The sequence below is a fragment of the Podarcis erhardii genome (genome assembly GCF_964252035.2).
Source record: "Podarcis erhardii genome assembly, chromosome: 13".
NCBI classification, from domain to species: Eukaryota; Metazoa; Chordata; class Lepidosauria; order Squamata; family Lacertidae; genus Podarcis; species Podarcis erhardii.
Genome location: NC_138502.1, coordinates 18,991,469 through 19,008,893, shown reverse-complemented (window position 1 = coordinate 19,008,893; position 17,425 = coordinate 18,991,469). Strand labels below are relative to the sequence as shown.

The 17,425-nt window shown below is 48.1% G+C and overlaps 1 protein-coding gene and 1 long non-coding RNA gene across 7 annotated transcripts in view; one reads left to right on the top strand and one right to left on the bottom strand.

The window, feature by feature from the left end:
- The window catches only part of LOC309326678, a 124,702-nt gene that overhangs the window by 53,827 nt on the left and 53,450 nt on the right, over positions 1-17,425 (bottom strand). The gene's annotated exons all lie outside the window — the stretch shown is intronic.
- Positions 2,549-17,425, top strand: part of LOC309326671 (voltage-gated potassium channel KCNC1-like) — a 50,814-nt gene continuing 35,937 nt past the window's right edge. For all 6 annotated transcript variants that reach the window (XM_081835549.1, XM_081835546.1, XM_081835545.1 and 3 more), the window contains exons 1-2: positions 2,549-2,921; positions 9,396-10,257. In XM_081835549.1, coding sequence (XP_081691675.1) covers positions 9,658-10,257 — 600 coding nt within the window. In that variant the 5' untranslated portion in view covers positions 2,549-2,921; positions 9,396-9,657. The remainder of the gene's footprint in view (positions 2,922-9,395; positions 10,258-17,425) is intronic.

The following is a 17,425-nucleotide window of genomic DNA, read 5'->3' as shown; positions in this document are numbered from 1 at the left end:
TGCAGAAAAAGGTGGGCTATAAATGCAGTGATAAAATAAAATGTTTTTTGATTTCTAAAAAAGGGGAAGCTTAACAGAGTGGGGTTAGTTTTAATAATGAGGACAGGAGGTGGATATTGGAGCACATTCTAAATAGTGGAGCATTTCCTTCCACTATACTCAGAGTTGGCTCCTGTGGTCCCAAAACAAAATATTTAGATCTCTGAACATCCCAGTAAGGGGTATACCTATACTACACTATCTTTTGTTTTGGTTTTATGCCACAGCTTCCTCCCCCCAAAAACCATTGGAACTGTGGCTTGGTGAGCATGCCAAGAATTTTCCAGCGCCACAGAACTACATTTCCCATGATTCCTGGCAGAGAGGGAATTGCTACTTAAAACTAATTTAAACCAGTATCATAGATATTGCAAATTTTTAAGGGAGTTTGCGACCACAAGGCATGGTGCTGACCTCTGGCTTAGAAGCCCTTATAGAAGGAGGATTGCCTGCATGGAGTAAAGATAAAGGTGTTTCTGAGTGTGTGAATAAACTAGCCTGCTGTACAAAGGCAGTTCTGCTCTGCCCAGTTTTGCCTCTTGCTCCGCCATGGCCGGCATGTGGCCCTTGGGAGGTTGCTCAGAAAGGAACTCAGTGTGGAAAAGGCTCCCCACCCTGAGGCTAAGAGATGCTGACTGGCCCAGCCTCAGCCAATGGCTTCATCGTGATGGAGAAGCGATTTGAACCTATGTATCTCTGCCTCAAGTCTACACTGGCTTTCACCACCTCCAAACACTATTTTAGAGTGCAGGGGCATATATATTAATAATTCTTTATTCAGGAAGCTGTGTGAAATCAGGAACCAACTTCAGCACCATGTAGCACCATTTCCCTGTACAGTGCTGGTAAACTCTACAGCTCCCAGTTCTACAACCCCTGACCCACTGGGTAAGATTCCCATTACTGTCTCTTCTGCATGCTCAGCAACAGAGGCGGAGCTGTTGTTATTTCAATAGCAGTAGGAACACAGGAAATTGCCATATGCTGAAACAAGTCCATCCAGTGCTAACTACACAGATTGGCAGAACCTCTCCAGGGTTTCAGGCAGAATACTTTTTTCCTGCCCTTACTGAAGATGCCAGGAATTAGAATTGGGACCTTCTGCATGCAGGGCATGTTCTCTGCCAGAGAGCTGCAGCCATTTCCTGTAGTCTGTAGCTGTGGTCACAGAACATGACTAGTGGCCAGATATCTATGGCTCTTTAAAGATCCACAGATTACCATCTATCTGTCTCAGAGGCTTTGGGCAGATTGCAGTCATCTTTATCTCATTTTTATCCTCACAAAAGTGCCTGGATTATTGTTGTGGGATGGGGATGACAGCTGATCACAAACGGCAAGCCAATTTAGACTGCACATACCCTTGCGGTTCACTAATAAGGCAAAGCCACCCTATCCAATTATGCACCTGGCGTGTAGGAGAAGGTGCGCCATCTTGGCTAGAGTGTTGGACGAGGACAGCAGAGGCCCAGGTTCAAATCCTGACTCTGCCACATATTTATTTATTACATTAATATACCACCTTTTCCTCCAAGGAGCTCAAAGTGGGGCACTTGGTTCTCCGCTCTCCATCCATTTTATCCTCACAACAACCCTGTGAGGTAGGTCAGGCCAAGAGACAGTGACTGAAGAGACAGCCTGGAAGCTTGCTGGGTGGCCTTGGGCCAGTGACTCTCTCTCTCTCTCTCAGCCTAAGCTACCGCACAAGGTTGTTGTGAGTGAGAGCAAAATTGGAAGGGGGCCGCTAAGCATCACCTCAAGCTCCTTAGAGGAGAGGAGGGGTATAAACTTAATAAACAAGCCCATCCATACATTTCACCCTGAGATCTAAGACACAAGGGTGGTTCCTCTTTGGAGGCTCCACCTTCCCCAGCCACAGCTCAGGGGGTGCCATGTCCTCTAAATATAGACTTATTTCGTGCCTCCCACACACTTGAGATTTCGCACATTCCAGGCTAAATTCAACTCTTCCCCACTGCAGCTAAATCCCATCACATCCCCTTCAGCTGACTCAGGAATACCCCTCCCAAACTCACCTCAGCCTCTCAGCCCCACTTTTCTTTAAGGTGGCTGTATTTATCTTTACCTGTCCTCCCCCCCTCCTCCACCAGCACTGGAATTTCATACTGAGTTTTCAAGTGAGGGGTGGCACATCTTTAAAAATACCCCCCTCTGCTCCCTGGGTCTCCACAGAGTCCGGGATGGCTCGCTTTGTTTGTGTGTGTCAGGGAAACAAGCATATGGCCCCAAACGCACGATCCCGTTCCTCCGTCGCCACTTGTTTACCTCCAATGCCGCGCACAGAGGTGGATGGGAAGCTGCCTCTTAGCATACAGTGGAGCTGTGGCTGCTCTAATCCTGGACTACCTTTCTTTGCCTATATTACTCTCCCCCACCAAAAAAAAAGGAAGGAAGGAAGAGCAACTGTTCCATGAGATGCCCCAAAATTCCACCTTAAGAGGCAGTGATGTCATCACGGGGTCCGCAGTACCAGAAGGCGCAGCCTGCATCCGGAGACCAGGGGCGGGGGGCGGGAGGCAGAGACGCACAAGGTGTGTGGGGGGGACAGACGGACAGACTGACTCCTATTCGTCGACATCCTGCATCTTCCTCCCCCCCCCACCAAAAAAAGCAAAAAGCTCCCCATCATCCTCTCCATTCTCCCTCTGCTCTCTGCTTCAAGGGGTTTTCTCAGTCCCCTCAAGGTGCTGGGGGGGGGGCTTCTTATAGCCTCTGTCTTCGCCTCACTGGTTGATTTTTATTTTTATTTTTTTTAAAGAATTTTGGTTGGGGGGAGGTTGGGGGTGAAGATTCCCCCCTCCATCTCTGCTCCTTCATCTATCTCAAAAATATTATTAAGCCACAAGGGGTTGGTTTGGCAGGTAAGTATGGGCCTTCAGTGGCTACATTGTGTGTGTTTATTTGTGTATGTGTGTGTACATCTATAGTGTGTGTTTGTGTGGTGTTTTGTTTTCCCCTGGGGCGGCAGTGGGGGGGAGGTGAGGGGGGGATCATTGAGTGTCCCCTTTTACCTAACACTGAGACCATAGGACAGAAGGGGGGGGGAGTTTCAGCACCTGTGAGGTGACCGGCTGCATGTTAACATTGGTGTGCTTGTATTTTGCTCATTAGTGCCAGCCTAGCTGAGAGAGAGAGAAAGAGACAGACAGACAGACAGACAGACAGACAGACAGACAGACTTGCTTCTGATGGCTATTTGTCTGTCTGGGTGTGTGTGTGTGTGTGTAAGAGAGAAAGATGACTGTCAGTTTGTGGATATTTGTGTGCTGCCCACTGCAGTGTGTGAATAAGTGAAGGATAGCTTTAAGTGTATATGAGGAAAGAAGGAAGGAAGGAAGGAAGGAAGGAAGGAAGGAAGGAAGGACAGTCTGCATGTCTGGTGGACATATGAGGGTGTCCACTAAGGTGTGTGAAGGAATGGTTCAAGTGTATGGGCAGTTTGTGTGTGCATGTGTATATATGTCTGGGACTGATAGATTATGACTCAGGCGGTGTGCGGTTTGTGAGGTATGTGAGCTTGTACGATTTCAACTGGTGCATGAAAGAAATTAGCGCGCCTAAAGTATGCCGACAAGTACCAGTTATTAGGATGTGCTTGTTCTAAGAGTCTGAGCGCATCTGTGTCCATGGATACAGGAGAAACAGGTGAGGATTTGTATGCCGTTGTGTCTTTGTGTGGTGACTGTAAGTGTCTGTGGTGTCCCTTGGGCTTTTCTGTTGTGTGATGTCTGTGTTGGTGTGGTGCGCCAGTGAACTGGAGGGGGAGGGGTTTAGGAAGAGAGAAACATAACTCCCATGAGAAAACAAACACAAACACAAACACACTGACACACTGACACACAACACTGAAGTAAAGCTCACAGAGAACATCATCTCACTTAGCCCTATGTACATACAGAGAGATCATAACAGAAACAACCAGAAAAGCAGACACCGTACATGCCCCCCGTCCTTATACACTCTCACGCATTGATCATTGTCATACACATGTGCTCACACTTGCATAATAGCTCACCCACATTCACACAAGCCGGCACTCCAGGCGCCCTTGCCTTCTTACCCTCATATAGCAAAGGGCAAAGTGAAACATCTGAAACAAATTTTGAGGTAGGAAAAAACCAAAAATCTTATATGGTTTGAATGCATGTGTAGAAAATAGATAGTGGAAGTTTTTTTTAACAAACAAAACAAAACCCAAACCAGCTCTTATATCAAAACTCATACTGACATTAATTATATTATATTATACTATATTTCCAAACAGCCTTTCAATCATAATGGCTCCCATAATGGTTTCAGATGAGCACAAACTTTAATGATTAACAATTCAAATAATTTTACAGTACCGTCCAAAGCATGCTTACTTAGAAATAAGCACATGTGAGTTCAGCTGGAACTTATGCTGAAGGAAGTTTAGATAGGGTTACAGTCTTTAATAATAAAACCAGACTGCAGTTCTCTGCCCACTTTCTGGGGAATAATCCCCCACTTAAACCAATGGAGCTTATTGTTTAGTAGACCTGTATAGCAGACCTGCTGTTAATTATCTGCAGATGAAGGCACTTCAAGTGGCTGCGTATGATGCTGTGTATCTGACCTAGACCTCTGAACGTTCTGGCTGCTGCCTTAGCCCCTTCCTATCCCACCCTCTGCATTTGTACATTCTGATTTATAAATTTGAAATCTGGGGGGTGAATAATTCTGAGGTAAATGTGTAAACACGTTCAAAGTTGGGTGGCAATACTTCAAACACATGCACAGCACTCAATAAGTGGTTTTGAGACTAGACATGCTTCGCTGATTTTTAGCTCTGCGAGTCATCCTATCATGCAAATAAGTCTTATTCCAGAATCTGATCATGCAGGTGTGACTTACTGCAGAATATGGCCATATGCAGTCATTTTGCTTTCTGTAAGGTTGCTCTCACATGTAGAGGTCTACGCTTGAACACATGTAAACAGATACAAAATTGTCACACTTTTACTCTTAAGTTACTAGTAAAATCTTCTGAAGCACACATAAAACATGGCCTCAAAACGCACCATGCTGCCTGTAAACATGCCTGCCCTCATATTCAAACACACCACTTCATTCACACATGCACAAATACCTAAGTGCACACTCAAATCTGTGTACAGTCACCTCCACTCTCAAAGAAACATACACAAGGGAATAGTGGGTATTGCAGTCCTCTCTTGTGCATTCACACACATCCTTAATTTGAACAAAAAAAAGATCACACCAGCATAAATATTACATACACACACTTGATTGCATATTCATTATTTTCATATAAGGCTGATTCACACATGCACACGTCAGTTGATTTCTTATCACTTGATGAGAGACAGGCAGCTGAATGTGTGAATGCTCCATTGAAAAACATTGCATTTGAGGTGGAGTCACCAAGTGATCAGTTGTACATGAAGGAACCAGCTCTGAGATACCAACTGTCCGTCTCCTAGGTGCCTTTTAAAATGCACAGCCAGAGCCAAGTAGACACACCATCAACATAGCTATGGCTGTGGTCCTTTGCATTCATCTGGGAGAAAGAGATACAAAACAGGGTGCAGTTTATTTCTGAGTAAACTGAGCACAGGATCACGTTGCCGGGCTTACAGCATAGTGTTCTCCACACAAAGAATACAAAATCATTTCAGAACACTCATGCTGTGACACACACACACACACACACACACACACTATGCATACCATGTCATCCCAACACAGAGATCCCTGCACACACTCACAACACATGGATCCATCCTCAATTACAGATTTCTTCATATACAAATTCTGCTCGCACCTATAGTTACTTACTACACCCTTACACACAATACATATATTTAAACCCACATACTCATTTCTGCACCCAAACTCATCACATGCATGTATCACTGCAAACAGACACAGGCCATTTCCCTTACACACAAACCCACTATATAAACCCATTTTAAGATGGGCAGAAATGCATTGCCCCGTATGTCACTTCCTATCTTAACCAGTGTAATCCTACCTAAAGAGACCCATTACTCTCTGTGCATGCATCTCCATCTAAACAGTTTTCAATGAAGAAAGAACCCAAACGTCAACTTTTTAATTAAAACAAAAGCCCCTGAATCCAACTTTTCAAAACTTCCATTCTAACATTGATTTATTTGTTTGAGGGATAGTTTTAAAGAACTAAACATTAAGGTTCTGTAGATGCATTTTTAATGCAATAACATGTTCATTTGCTGAATTTAGAATGCATTACATATTAATTTTCAAAAATCACTAAATTCAAAAGTATCCATAACAGTATTTAGTTATTGCATTGATTTCCTGACTCCCCTTCTTCCGAAGATTCCTGCACTGCAACTGCAAGCAGTTGGACTAAATAACCCTCATGGTCCCTTCCAGCTACAATTCTACGATTCTATGATGAAACCTAAGGTGGTATACACACACAGGCTCCCACCCTGGCCTTGGCCCAAATCGAGATCAGTCTTCATTTCACCTGGGCAGGCTGCATTATGTGTCTAGGAATAATAATAATAATAATAATAATAATAATAATAATAATAATAGGTGGGTGATTGTTTGTTTTTAAAAAGAATAATATGAATTTAGAGGGCAAGGGAAATGCAGGCAAAATTAGGTCAGGAGAAATTGTTTGAGAATCTATTTTTTCCTCCACATGTATTTTAAGTCTCTATTATGCACTCATGCAAACCCTCCCACATTCTTTCTCTCTCACTAGTTTCTCCTTCCCACTCCACTCCACTTTCCCTACTTCTTCATCTCACAGCCCAGGAAATTGGATGGTGCGGCAATAGTGCTGGAGAAGAGACATTTGCCTCCTCACCTGCCTAAAGCCAAGCCAATTCTCTCTTTTGTACTGAGAAACATTCCACAGACACACAGACACACACAGTCCCCCTCTGCAACGACACAAGAGTACAGGAGAGGGGGGTGTTGGGACTGGGTGAGCTACAGGCCAAGGAAGTTCCTTGGAGATGGCCAAGGGTTGTAGCCAAAGCTGGTTTTTCTCAGTGCAGACCACTGAAATGAATAGGCATGATTAACTTAGGCCCACGAATTCTAGTAGGTCTGCTCTGAGTACAGCTAGCACTGGACATACTGGTAATCCCCAGTGTAAAACTTCATGTGCAGGAAAGGGGAGAAGGAAGAACTGGAGGGGAGGATGGATAGGTCAGGGGGGACTATAGAGAGGGAAGCAGAGGCCATAAGGAGGAGGAAGTAGCCATGGGGGGAGGGCAAACAGTGGGGCACTGAAATTTCAAGGGATAGCATGGGATAGAAGGTGAACTGGGGTGACCCACCAATGGGAGTATAGGAGAGCAACCACAGCTAGGAAGGAGAGAGGAGATTTGGGGGGAGGAACCCCACAAGAAAAGTGTGGGTGCACTGGGGTCAAAAGTCATGTGGGAGAAAGTGGGGGCAAGGAGAAGACTGAAGGGGTCCTAAAGGTGGAGGAGAGCATAGAGGCAACCCAGCCCCTTAGCTTCAGGAAGATCATCATCAGGATCCGTAGAAAAGTCAGCAAGGGAAGCCGGGTCCACTGCAGGAGGCAGGATCTGGCCGAAGATAGGAGGAGGAGCTGAGAGAGAACCAGAGTCAAGTGGGGCAAGAGTGGGGAGTCATGGGGCAGATAGGTTGCTACCTAGAAGAGAAAAAGGAATTGGTTCGTTAGTGTAAAGGGGGGGGGGAGTCGGAGCCCAGCAGGTGCAGCAGTATGGGGAGAGGGCTGGGAGTCGGAAGTGGGGGAAGTAGGAACTGGAGGAGATAGCAAGGAGGGAGGGAGGGAGGGAGGGAGGAGGGGGTCAGTGGAGAAGGAAAACTGGCTGGTGGCCAAGAGAGGGAGAGATGAATTGGGAAGCGGTCAATGGCAGCGGAAGGACAGTGCAGAAGCAGTAGATTGAGTCTCCGTTCGAGAGGAAGGGGGCGTTGAAGAAAGGGGGCGAAGTGAAGGAGAAGCAAAAAGAGGGGGGTCTGGGAAGATGGGGCAGGAGGCAAGGAAGGAGAGAGAGAGAGGGAAGGAAGGGTGGTAGAGGGGTGGAACGAGTCGATATAAAAGTGAGCAGGGTGCTAAGATTGGGTGGGTAGTTCTCGTGGTGAAAGAGATGGGGAGAGGGGACAGAAGAGGCCCCTGAATGAGAAGAAGTGGCATTTCTCCTACACGTGAAGCTCAGGCGAGCATCTATTTTGCCACCGTTACACTTTGAGTGTGGAGATTGCAGAGCTGCTTCCAAACTTAATGTGGTAAAGGGGAAAACTAGGCTCTGCCTGATTTCTGTGCAATGAGGGAGAAGGAGGCAAGTCTCCGTGCAGGAAAAGTGTGTGTGAAGTGACCCTAGGCTAAGCAGAGGATGGAGGGGGGAAAGGCAGAAGTTCCCAGGGAAAGAAGGACAGCGATAAGAGAGTAGAGAAGGGAGATGTGGCAACACATGGAAGCAGGGAAGGAGAGGAGACCATGAAGAAGGAAGAAAGGAGAAGAGGAAGAGGGTTGATGAGGAAGACAAAGTCAGCAGAAGAAAGGAAAGGGGTAGAAGGAGGGAAGGATGTGAGGCTGTGACAGAGAAGAAATGAATGAAGGGTGAGAATGAATGGAGGACAGAAAAGAGGGGAGAGAGGGAGGCCAGAGAGATGAACGGGTATCCTAGGACTTGGAGATAATGATGGCAGATCTGCATGGACAGGCACTTGGAGAGGATAATGGAGCGCCAGGGGTGATGGCATGAAGCCTGCAGTGAAGGACTGCCGTGATGGTCCACAGGGGTCGAAAAACGATGGTGGCAGAGGGCTAAGGAGGGAACTGAAAAAGAGAAGGGGATGCAGAGGGCAGGAGGGAGGGGGAGAGAGAGAGAGAGTGATGGGGGGGGTAGAAGGAGGGAAGGCTGTGTGTGAGGATGGAAGAGATGGAGTGGGAGTGACAGAAAGAGGAGAGAGTGATAATGGCAGAGGGATGCAGTGGCAATGCCGGTCATTACGAGAGGAATGGGGGGAAGGAGAGGAGAGTAGAGAAGCGTACATGGTGGGATGGGGAGGGCGAAGGCGTAACGCAGCAGGGAGCGCGAGTGGCCAAGAAGCGCCATGGAGGGAGCGAGAGGAAGAAGGGGTGAGGATGGCAGGGGCCACGGGGCGCGGACAATGGAAAGGACGGCGGTCCGAGCGGAGTGTCGGCGTGCGGATGGATGGATGGTGGGACGGGAGCGATGGAGGGCAGCGAGCGGAGGGAGAGCGGCCGAGGCTGCGGAGGACTGTGGCGGAGCAGCCGTCCGCACTCACCTTCCCTGTCCCTTTCTCTCTCTCTCTGTCCCTCTCTTTCGCAGACCCCGGCGCCGCGCCGCGGGCTCTTTCTCTGCCAACTCCTGCCTCCTCCTCCTGCTGCTGCGCCCGCCCCGTCTAGAAAGAGCCTCGCCCCCCTCCCCTCTTGGCCGCGCTCCCTCCTGCCTTCTCCTTTCCCCGCGGCAGGAGGGGTGGGGGGAGAGGGGGTGGGCCGAGGAGGAGGAGGGGCCAGGATGACGCCTCGCGCCCTGATTTGACACCTGCGCACCGTCGGGGGGCGGCCCCCCGCCTCGGCCCGCGCCGCCGATGCTGAGCTCAGTGTGCGTCTCCTCTTTCCGCGGGCGCAAGTCTGGGAACAAGCCGCCGTCCAAGTCATGTTTGAAAGGGGAGATGGGCCGGAACGAAGACAACGACAAGATAGTCATCAACGTGGGCGGCATCCGGCATGAGACGTACCGCAGCACCCTCAAGACCCTGCCGGGCACGCGGCTGTCGTGGCTCACCGAGCCCGACGCCTGCAGCAACTTCGACTACGACCCCAAGGCCGACGAGTTCTTCTTCGACCGGCACCCGCAGGTCTTCGCCTACGTGCTCAACTACTACCGCACGGGGAAGCTGCACTGCCCGGCCGACGTGTGCGGGCCCCTCTTCGAGGAGGAGCTGGCCTTCTGGGGCATCGACGAGACCGACGTGGAAGCCTGCTGCTGGATGAACTACCGGCAGCACCGCGACGCCGAGGAGGCCCTCGACAGCTTCGAGACGCCCGAGAGCCAGGACGATGAGGAGAGCGGAGACCTCAAGCGCCACTGCCTGCAGGAGGACGGGCGCAAGCTGGGCCGGTGGGCCGCCATGCAGCCCAAGGTGTGGGCGCTCTTCGAGGACCCCTACTCCTCCAGGATGGCCAGGGTGAGTAGCGCGGGGCTGGGGGCTTGGGGCACCCACCCGCCCACCTAGATGCTTCCTCGGGCTCACCTGATGTGGGCAGCATGGAGGAGCAGGATAGAGATACCTATGGCTGCTGCTGCTGCTATTGCTGTTAGCATCGTGACTACTAGCATTGACGCTCTTGTCCCCATTAGTGGCACAGGGGAAGGCAAGCAGGGGAGCGGGGAGGCAGGGTCCCTGCTCCCAGGAACTTACAGATCTAAATGTTGACAAGAGGAGTCAGGGGAGAGTAGCAGAATAGGGGCAAGCATAGTTAAGGCTGGCAGAAGTTAATCCCACTCTGTTCATTGGGGCTTATTGCCAAGAAAGTGCAGAAAGGTTTGAGGGCAGCCTTGGTTTGTGTAGGGGAGAGGAGAGGCGAGCATCCTAGCTTTTCTCTCCCTCCCTTACACTGAGTCAGGTCCCAGGTGCATTTAGCCCAGAATGACTACTCCGACAGGAGATGGCTTTGCAAGGTCTCAGGCTGCTACTTTTCACTTGGAGAGGGAAAAATGAAAGCTGGGACCGTCTGAGTCCAAAGCATGAACTCTGCCTCCCTGAACCGAGTTCATTCTCCCAGTCTCTGGTTATGGCTGGAGGTGGGACAGAGTAAGCAGGAGAAATTTCTCTTTAAATGTTCTTTTGCTTGTTTCACAATTGTCCCTTGGCTCTGTTCAACAGGAGGCCTTCTAGCCTTCTTCTTTGCTGTAAACCCTGACAACTTCCCAAAGAAACCTCCCCCCCCCCCCAAAAATTGTACTTTTAAGAGAAAGGGGTGCAAGGGGCAGGTGGAAAAGGTGAGATGTAAATGGTCAAGAGTGGAGGTGCAGGCTAATGTTGGAGGTGCAGTTGAGATGTGCAAGACTTGTCCCAAGCGAAATGGGCAATGGCACAATGCGCAGACTAGCGCAGAGGGACTGGTGTGCAAGGGTCCATGTGCAATGCTTGGTAAGCATGGATGGATGTGGAAATGTGGGGGGGGGGGGAAGAAGGATGTGTGAGTGGCACTGGGTGCTGGAGGTGAAGGCAGATTATGCAGTAGAAAAGATGAGGTTGCCAGTCTGAGTGTGCAAACAGAACAGACTGAGAAATGGAGATGTTCTGCAGGCAGGGATGTTTTTCAGGAGCTGATGGCACCAGTCACATCTTAGGCACACACAAGCGATGTGCACCGTGCACTGAAGTGCCCTGTAGAGAGAACATATAATAAGTCAGATGCTGCAAACAGACATCTAGAGGAAGGAATGGTTGGCTGGGAGAATACAGAATGTGGAACGGAGAATGGTGCAGGTTTCAGAGGTGTCGCAAGGGCACTGGAAGAGGTGCACTCAGCCATGTCGAGGCATGCAAAATGTTACAGAAAATAGGAGAAGTTAATGTGCAGGCTAAGAGGGGGTGACTGAATGAGCCTGAATGATAGAGAGGGGCAGTGATTCCGGTTCAGGGAAAGCGTGCAAGAGACCCAAGTGTGAGAAATGGAACTCTAAGGAGAAAGGAGCATGAGGAAAGGAAGGGGGATCATGCAAGGAATGCTGCTGGTGGAAGTGAAAACGGGGTGCAAGAAAAAAAAGTTGAGCTCAAGAGTTGAGCACCACGGGACACGAGCGTGCGAATGAGTGTAGTAGTGTGTAGCAGCAGGAGGATCCTGACACGCATGCGCTGGGCTTATGACTTGCTTATCGGTGTCAGGGTGAATGCCTTGATCTCCAGCAGGAGGTGCTGCTAAAACAGCTCCAAGTCCTTTCTTCACTGTCCCCCAAAATAAGGTCCCCTGACCTCCTCCTCTCTGGTCTCCACCATCCCCTCCACACGCAGTTTATCTCAGGTCTCACTTGCGCCCTTCCTGAATTTTGGAATCCTCTGGTCTCACTGCAGTTTTGCGTAGTCCCCCCGCCCACACTGCATGCCCCACTGCCAAATCTAGGGATCTTTCCTTTTCTCTCCATTCAGCCCAAATCGACATCATCTATCCAGGGAGAAACTCCAGATCTCCTCCCCCAATCTTCAGCAATGCAGTTCTGAATTGGCTCCCCCCCCCCTCCCAGTGTGCTTGAATAATGCTGCTCAAAACTGCCCCCTTCCCAGACACTGCAGTTTAGAATCCCCCATCCTGCACTGCACCCCCAAATATCGCTCTCCTTACTGCATCCCCCCCGTTCTTTTCCCCTTTTCTTTTTTTAGCCTATGCAGCTAAAGCCTTTCCTTAGGTAAAGCACTGTATAACTTCTTTTTGCAGAGCAGCTGAAAGGGGGGGGGGTTAATGAAAGTCTGCTGCTTGTTCTCTCTCTCCTTCCCCCCCACCCCCGGCAACCCCTCCAGTATTACCTCTAGGACAATATTAGTGCTTTGCTATCTCTAGAACTGCAGAGCCAGCGGGTTGAGAAGGGGGGGGGAGGGGGCACCGCAGTGCAGTGTGGAAGCCCCAGAGTTTGCAGTGCAAAGCCGGCATTCTGCAATCCATTCCCCCTCCCCTCGCCCCAGGCAGCTGCTCTCAAGGGTGCAAGGCCTGTCCGGTCCCTTTATTCAGCCCCCCTTCCTCCCCCATGCAGTTGGGAATGCAGCCAGAAAAAAGTTACAGCAGGGAGGAAGAGAGGGCAGGAGTGTTGGGGAGCAGGAAAGGGAGGGGGTTTGCTGGCAGTGGGAGCCAAGAAACCAACGGGACTATGAGGCAATGCTGCATTCAGGTGGACAGCACGTCAGGGATTCCATAAACAGAGGAGCTGGATGAGAACTGAAGCCAGCATCTCCCCACTACCAGCCGATATAACGGTGGCTCCCCACTTAATGCATTTACAGAAATGGCATATGTGTGCTATAACTACAGTAGCGCCCCCCCCCCCGCAACCTTCTCTCTTTGGGCATTTGTGTATGAATAAGAGAAAGACGCAAATCAGTACTGAAGTTTGCAAAGTTGGGGGGGGGAGTTGAGGTTCATGCCCCAAGCACAGTGTTTGAATTACCTGCTTATGAAAAAGGATGCAAAGAGATTGGCCCCCATCCACCACTATCCTCACCAGACAGGCAGACAGAAGGAAAGAATATGGACTGGGGAAGAGGAGATAGAAAACCATATCGGTGGACAGCATAGTGAATAGATTGATGGGCCAAAATGCACTTCTGAATAATGCTTCTCCAATACGCAAAGACACATTTGCTTCGTTTTCGTTCACTCTGCACACACCAGCATGCATATTTTATAGTGATGCATAGGCAGGCTGGGGCTACAAAATCTGTACCAGAGCATATTTGATAGCTGCATCTAAGTCCCTACGTATCAGAGAGGGGTAAAGTGTGTGCGTTGAGAGAACAAATAGACAATGAATGAATAAAGACACACACGGAGATCCTCTTCTTCCTCTCCTTCCCAGATCTTTTCACATCACCATTGTTCTTTTTAAGTTTGGCTTTTCTCTATCAGTTTGCACCTTCTTTTAAACTGGACTGTGTCCCAACTTTGATCCTGGAAGCACTTCAAGTCCCTTCATGGTATATAGACAAGGAAAAAGTTCCAGAGGGGCAGCTGCATTAATGTGGTGCACCAAATATAAACCAAGAGGCAACCTTAAAAGTTTTGTCACGGGCTCAATGGCAGTTCCTTGAGTAATTATGTATAATCATGTATATATTCCCATTTGTGTGGGTAGAGAAACATATTATATAACATAATTTGATTAAACCCAATGTAATTCCAAGCATGTTTGCTTGGAAGTTCAGTGGGACTTTGCAGCTAGCAAATGTGATCAGGGTTGCAGTCTCAAATTGCCATTTGTAGTGTACAAATGGCACTTACTCATAAATTAAAGACAAAGTGCAGGTATGTATACATATGCCTGTATGCAAATGGAAAGCATAAATATATGTACTCAGGACTGTTATTTCCCTTTACATTTCTCCCAACACTACTATTTTGTACTTTAACCACGTTTGAAGTATGGCATGAGAGCTTATTTCTTCATTACCTGTGTGGACAGCAAACTCATACGTATACTCACAGCTACATAACAATTAGGGAAAATATCACAGGCAAAGCAGCTTCATCTTTGTAATAAGGTTTCTGTATATTATATTATATTATATTATATTATATTATATTATATTAATGTATATATTTTTAGGTATACATGCACGAGGGAACAAAGTATGGCCACATAACTCAGACAAGCCTGTTTTCAGTACGCAAAGGGTTATATATGGAATAAATGGGGGATGTGTTCTTTCAGGGAGGATGTTTAAAATGATGAAAATCAGATAAGTATCATTTACCACTGCATGCATTTTTAACGCCCAGATCCTTGTTCAGGGCAAATCTGCACTTTTTAATCAAATCGGGAACTAGGAACCCCGACTTCAGCATCATATAAAATGGATGATTTTTTTCTTTTCCTGCCAGCCTTGCAAGGGAAGTTCTGAGTTACAATCCAATATACCCCTTCACTGTAATCAGCTATAAAGTTGAACCTTGGACCAAAAAAGGTTGATGCATCCAAAGTATTTGTGTCTGTCCAGCAGACTGAGAGCCAGTACCAGCTTCTGTGCTAAGGGAATTTATTTTTAACCAAGTTCACCTCTGCCTCTCCATCCCATCCTCACCTGTGATGTGCAAACATTGCTTTTATTCTTGAGGCTGAAAGAGAAGGCAAAGTCTTTTTGTCCTATAGGAGGCACTAGAGAGACAGTGCCAACACTGCAACAGAGCCGAGTCTTTCTTTTATCCTTTTAGCAAACTCTGCACAAATTTCCGTGTCCCTTTGCTGGAGATCCTTGCTGTGCCCCCTTCCCTTTCATATTAATCCTCTGGCTTTCGTCTTCCCTGCATGATTAGCAAGCCAGTGCAGAAATTCTGGTTCAGCTTCTTAGGGAATTCAAAGGAAAGTAGATATGTGGGGGAAAGGAGGGGGGAGAGAGGATTTTTTTTTTTTAAGGCTTTTAATGACTCTTGTGAATAATGACTGCAGAAAGGGAACAGATTCCAGATGCTGGCAAGAGCCAGCTACAAAGGGTGGCTTCTCTTATTTATTACAATGTGGGGCTCAAGCATCTCAATTCTCTAGTCTCCCCTTGTGCTAGTTTAAACACCTCCTCACTCAGAGAGTTCTGGCATTCAGCAGCCCAATTCAAATTTGCCAGCCTCCATTCTTGTCCCAAAGGCTACAGAAGTTCTGGTCCTGAACACCATCTTAACCCACAAGCCCATCTCCTTCTCCAATGAATCTAGGAGACCTAGTTGCCAGCTCTCACTGTTTTAACCTCCTAGACTCAACACTCCTCTAATTTAACTCCCCCTATCCCAGTATATCCACTCCCCTGATTTAAAAAACCAGCAGTTCTAGAGCAGTTCTCATATTTTCCCCTGCAAATCCATCTTCTTTCATGGCAATTGGGGAACTGTCATTGCCCTTGTCCCTCCTCATTTCACGCTCCTGGAGCCTTATCTGCTACCTACTCGGTGACCCAGTAAATCTCCCCTTGTATTCCCTAGAGTCACTCTTTGTCCCCCAAATCAAGAGTCCTGCCATGTAATTTTGCCTCTGCTCTTAAATCACTAAACTCAGTGGGTCAAAATTTCAGATATCCAGTTAATTGAATACAGATTCATAGTGCAGGTTAGAGCGGTAGGTACTCTTAAAGCCTTCTGTCCACTCAATTTCCTTCCAAGACCAAGATGATCCTGGCTTTGCACGTACATACATACGCACGCAAGCACACATCCCAACTCAGTAATTCCAGTCTTTCCACAGAAGCTCTTGCATATTCTTTCAAACATGCATTCTCACACTCTATCACTCTTGGTCCTGTGTGACCTCAGTGGTGCCATCTGTGCCCCACTCAGAATGAAAGGAAGCCCTCCTCCTGCCCCGCAAATGCAGCAGGACTGGCTTACTGCATTTCAAAGTAAGTGAAGATATATACATTGCCATCTAAACAGGGACCCCATGTGGGACCGCACTGTCCACAATCTTAACTTACTTAACTGCACCGCCGTGTGGCTTTGCTCAATAACTCAGCAATCCGAGCATCCCATTCCTACCCTACTTTCTGTCAATCTGTATACTCACCCCCTGCTTTCAGTTCACAGAGCCCAAACATTTTTACTGTCCGTTTAGTCCTCTCTCCTCACTATCTGACCCCTCTACATACCCTTCACAGAAACCCCTGGAGTTTCAAAAAGCCCTCTTGCCAAATCGCACTTGACTCCTTTCCATCAACTTTTCCTCTGAAAATCATGGGTGCCTGGGGGTCCCCAAGCAATCCTTTACCCACAGCTCTCCACAGGAAGCAAATCCCACCCCCACTTCCCTCCAGTATTGTGGAAAGATGCCCACTTTTACCCCAGGCGCTGAAGGACTATTGCAGTTTAATCCATTCCCTCCCCTTCATTCCTTGCCGCTCTCCATGGTACTGAACTGCAGTGTTACATCCAGTAATAGCGGCAGCAAAGGGAGAGAATTCACACACACACACACAGAGAGAGAGAGAGAGAGAGAGAGAGCGAGAGCGCTTTCTCCCTGCCCGTAAGCATTGTTGATAGAGGTTATTCTATGATGCTATGTATAGAGAGAGGAAGAAAATGATAGAACTGGAGAGAAAATTAATGAATTAGTGTCAGGTGGGGGGCGGTGTTGACATACATAATGTCCAGTTCAGCCATTAATACTCTGAAGAAAGGGCCAAAGCACTGCAGCCTTGGGTGCCCTTTTTTAAAAAAAAAAAAAAGGCTGGCATTGAGGTGTGTGCATTTGAGAGCAAGGTCATCTGAACATCTTTACTTTGTTGCATAATAGTTTAATGTGACACAGATTTCACATGAGAGGGGCGAAGAGGGGGTGAGGGAGCTGAAAGATGGGGTGAGGAAGGATGACAGCCAAGGCCATATATATCGGGAAGTCTGCCTTGCTTTCTGAGCTCCTGGGCCCCTTATTGTGCCCAGGCAGAAGGATGTATGTGTGGTAGACTTTGGAAAGAGCAGCAAGACCATAATATGGGAATAGTGGGGAGAATGGAGAAGGGAGAGGCTGTCTTAGCCTGCTCCACAAAAATGCTGACTTCTGTTCAATAAATAAACTCCAGGACCCCAGACTTGAAACTGTTCTGCTAAATTCCCTCGTCCTCGGCTGCCTCTCCAGTGGCCTTTACAACCCTCACCATTTTT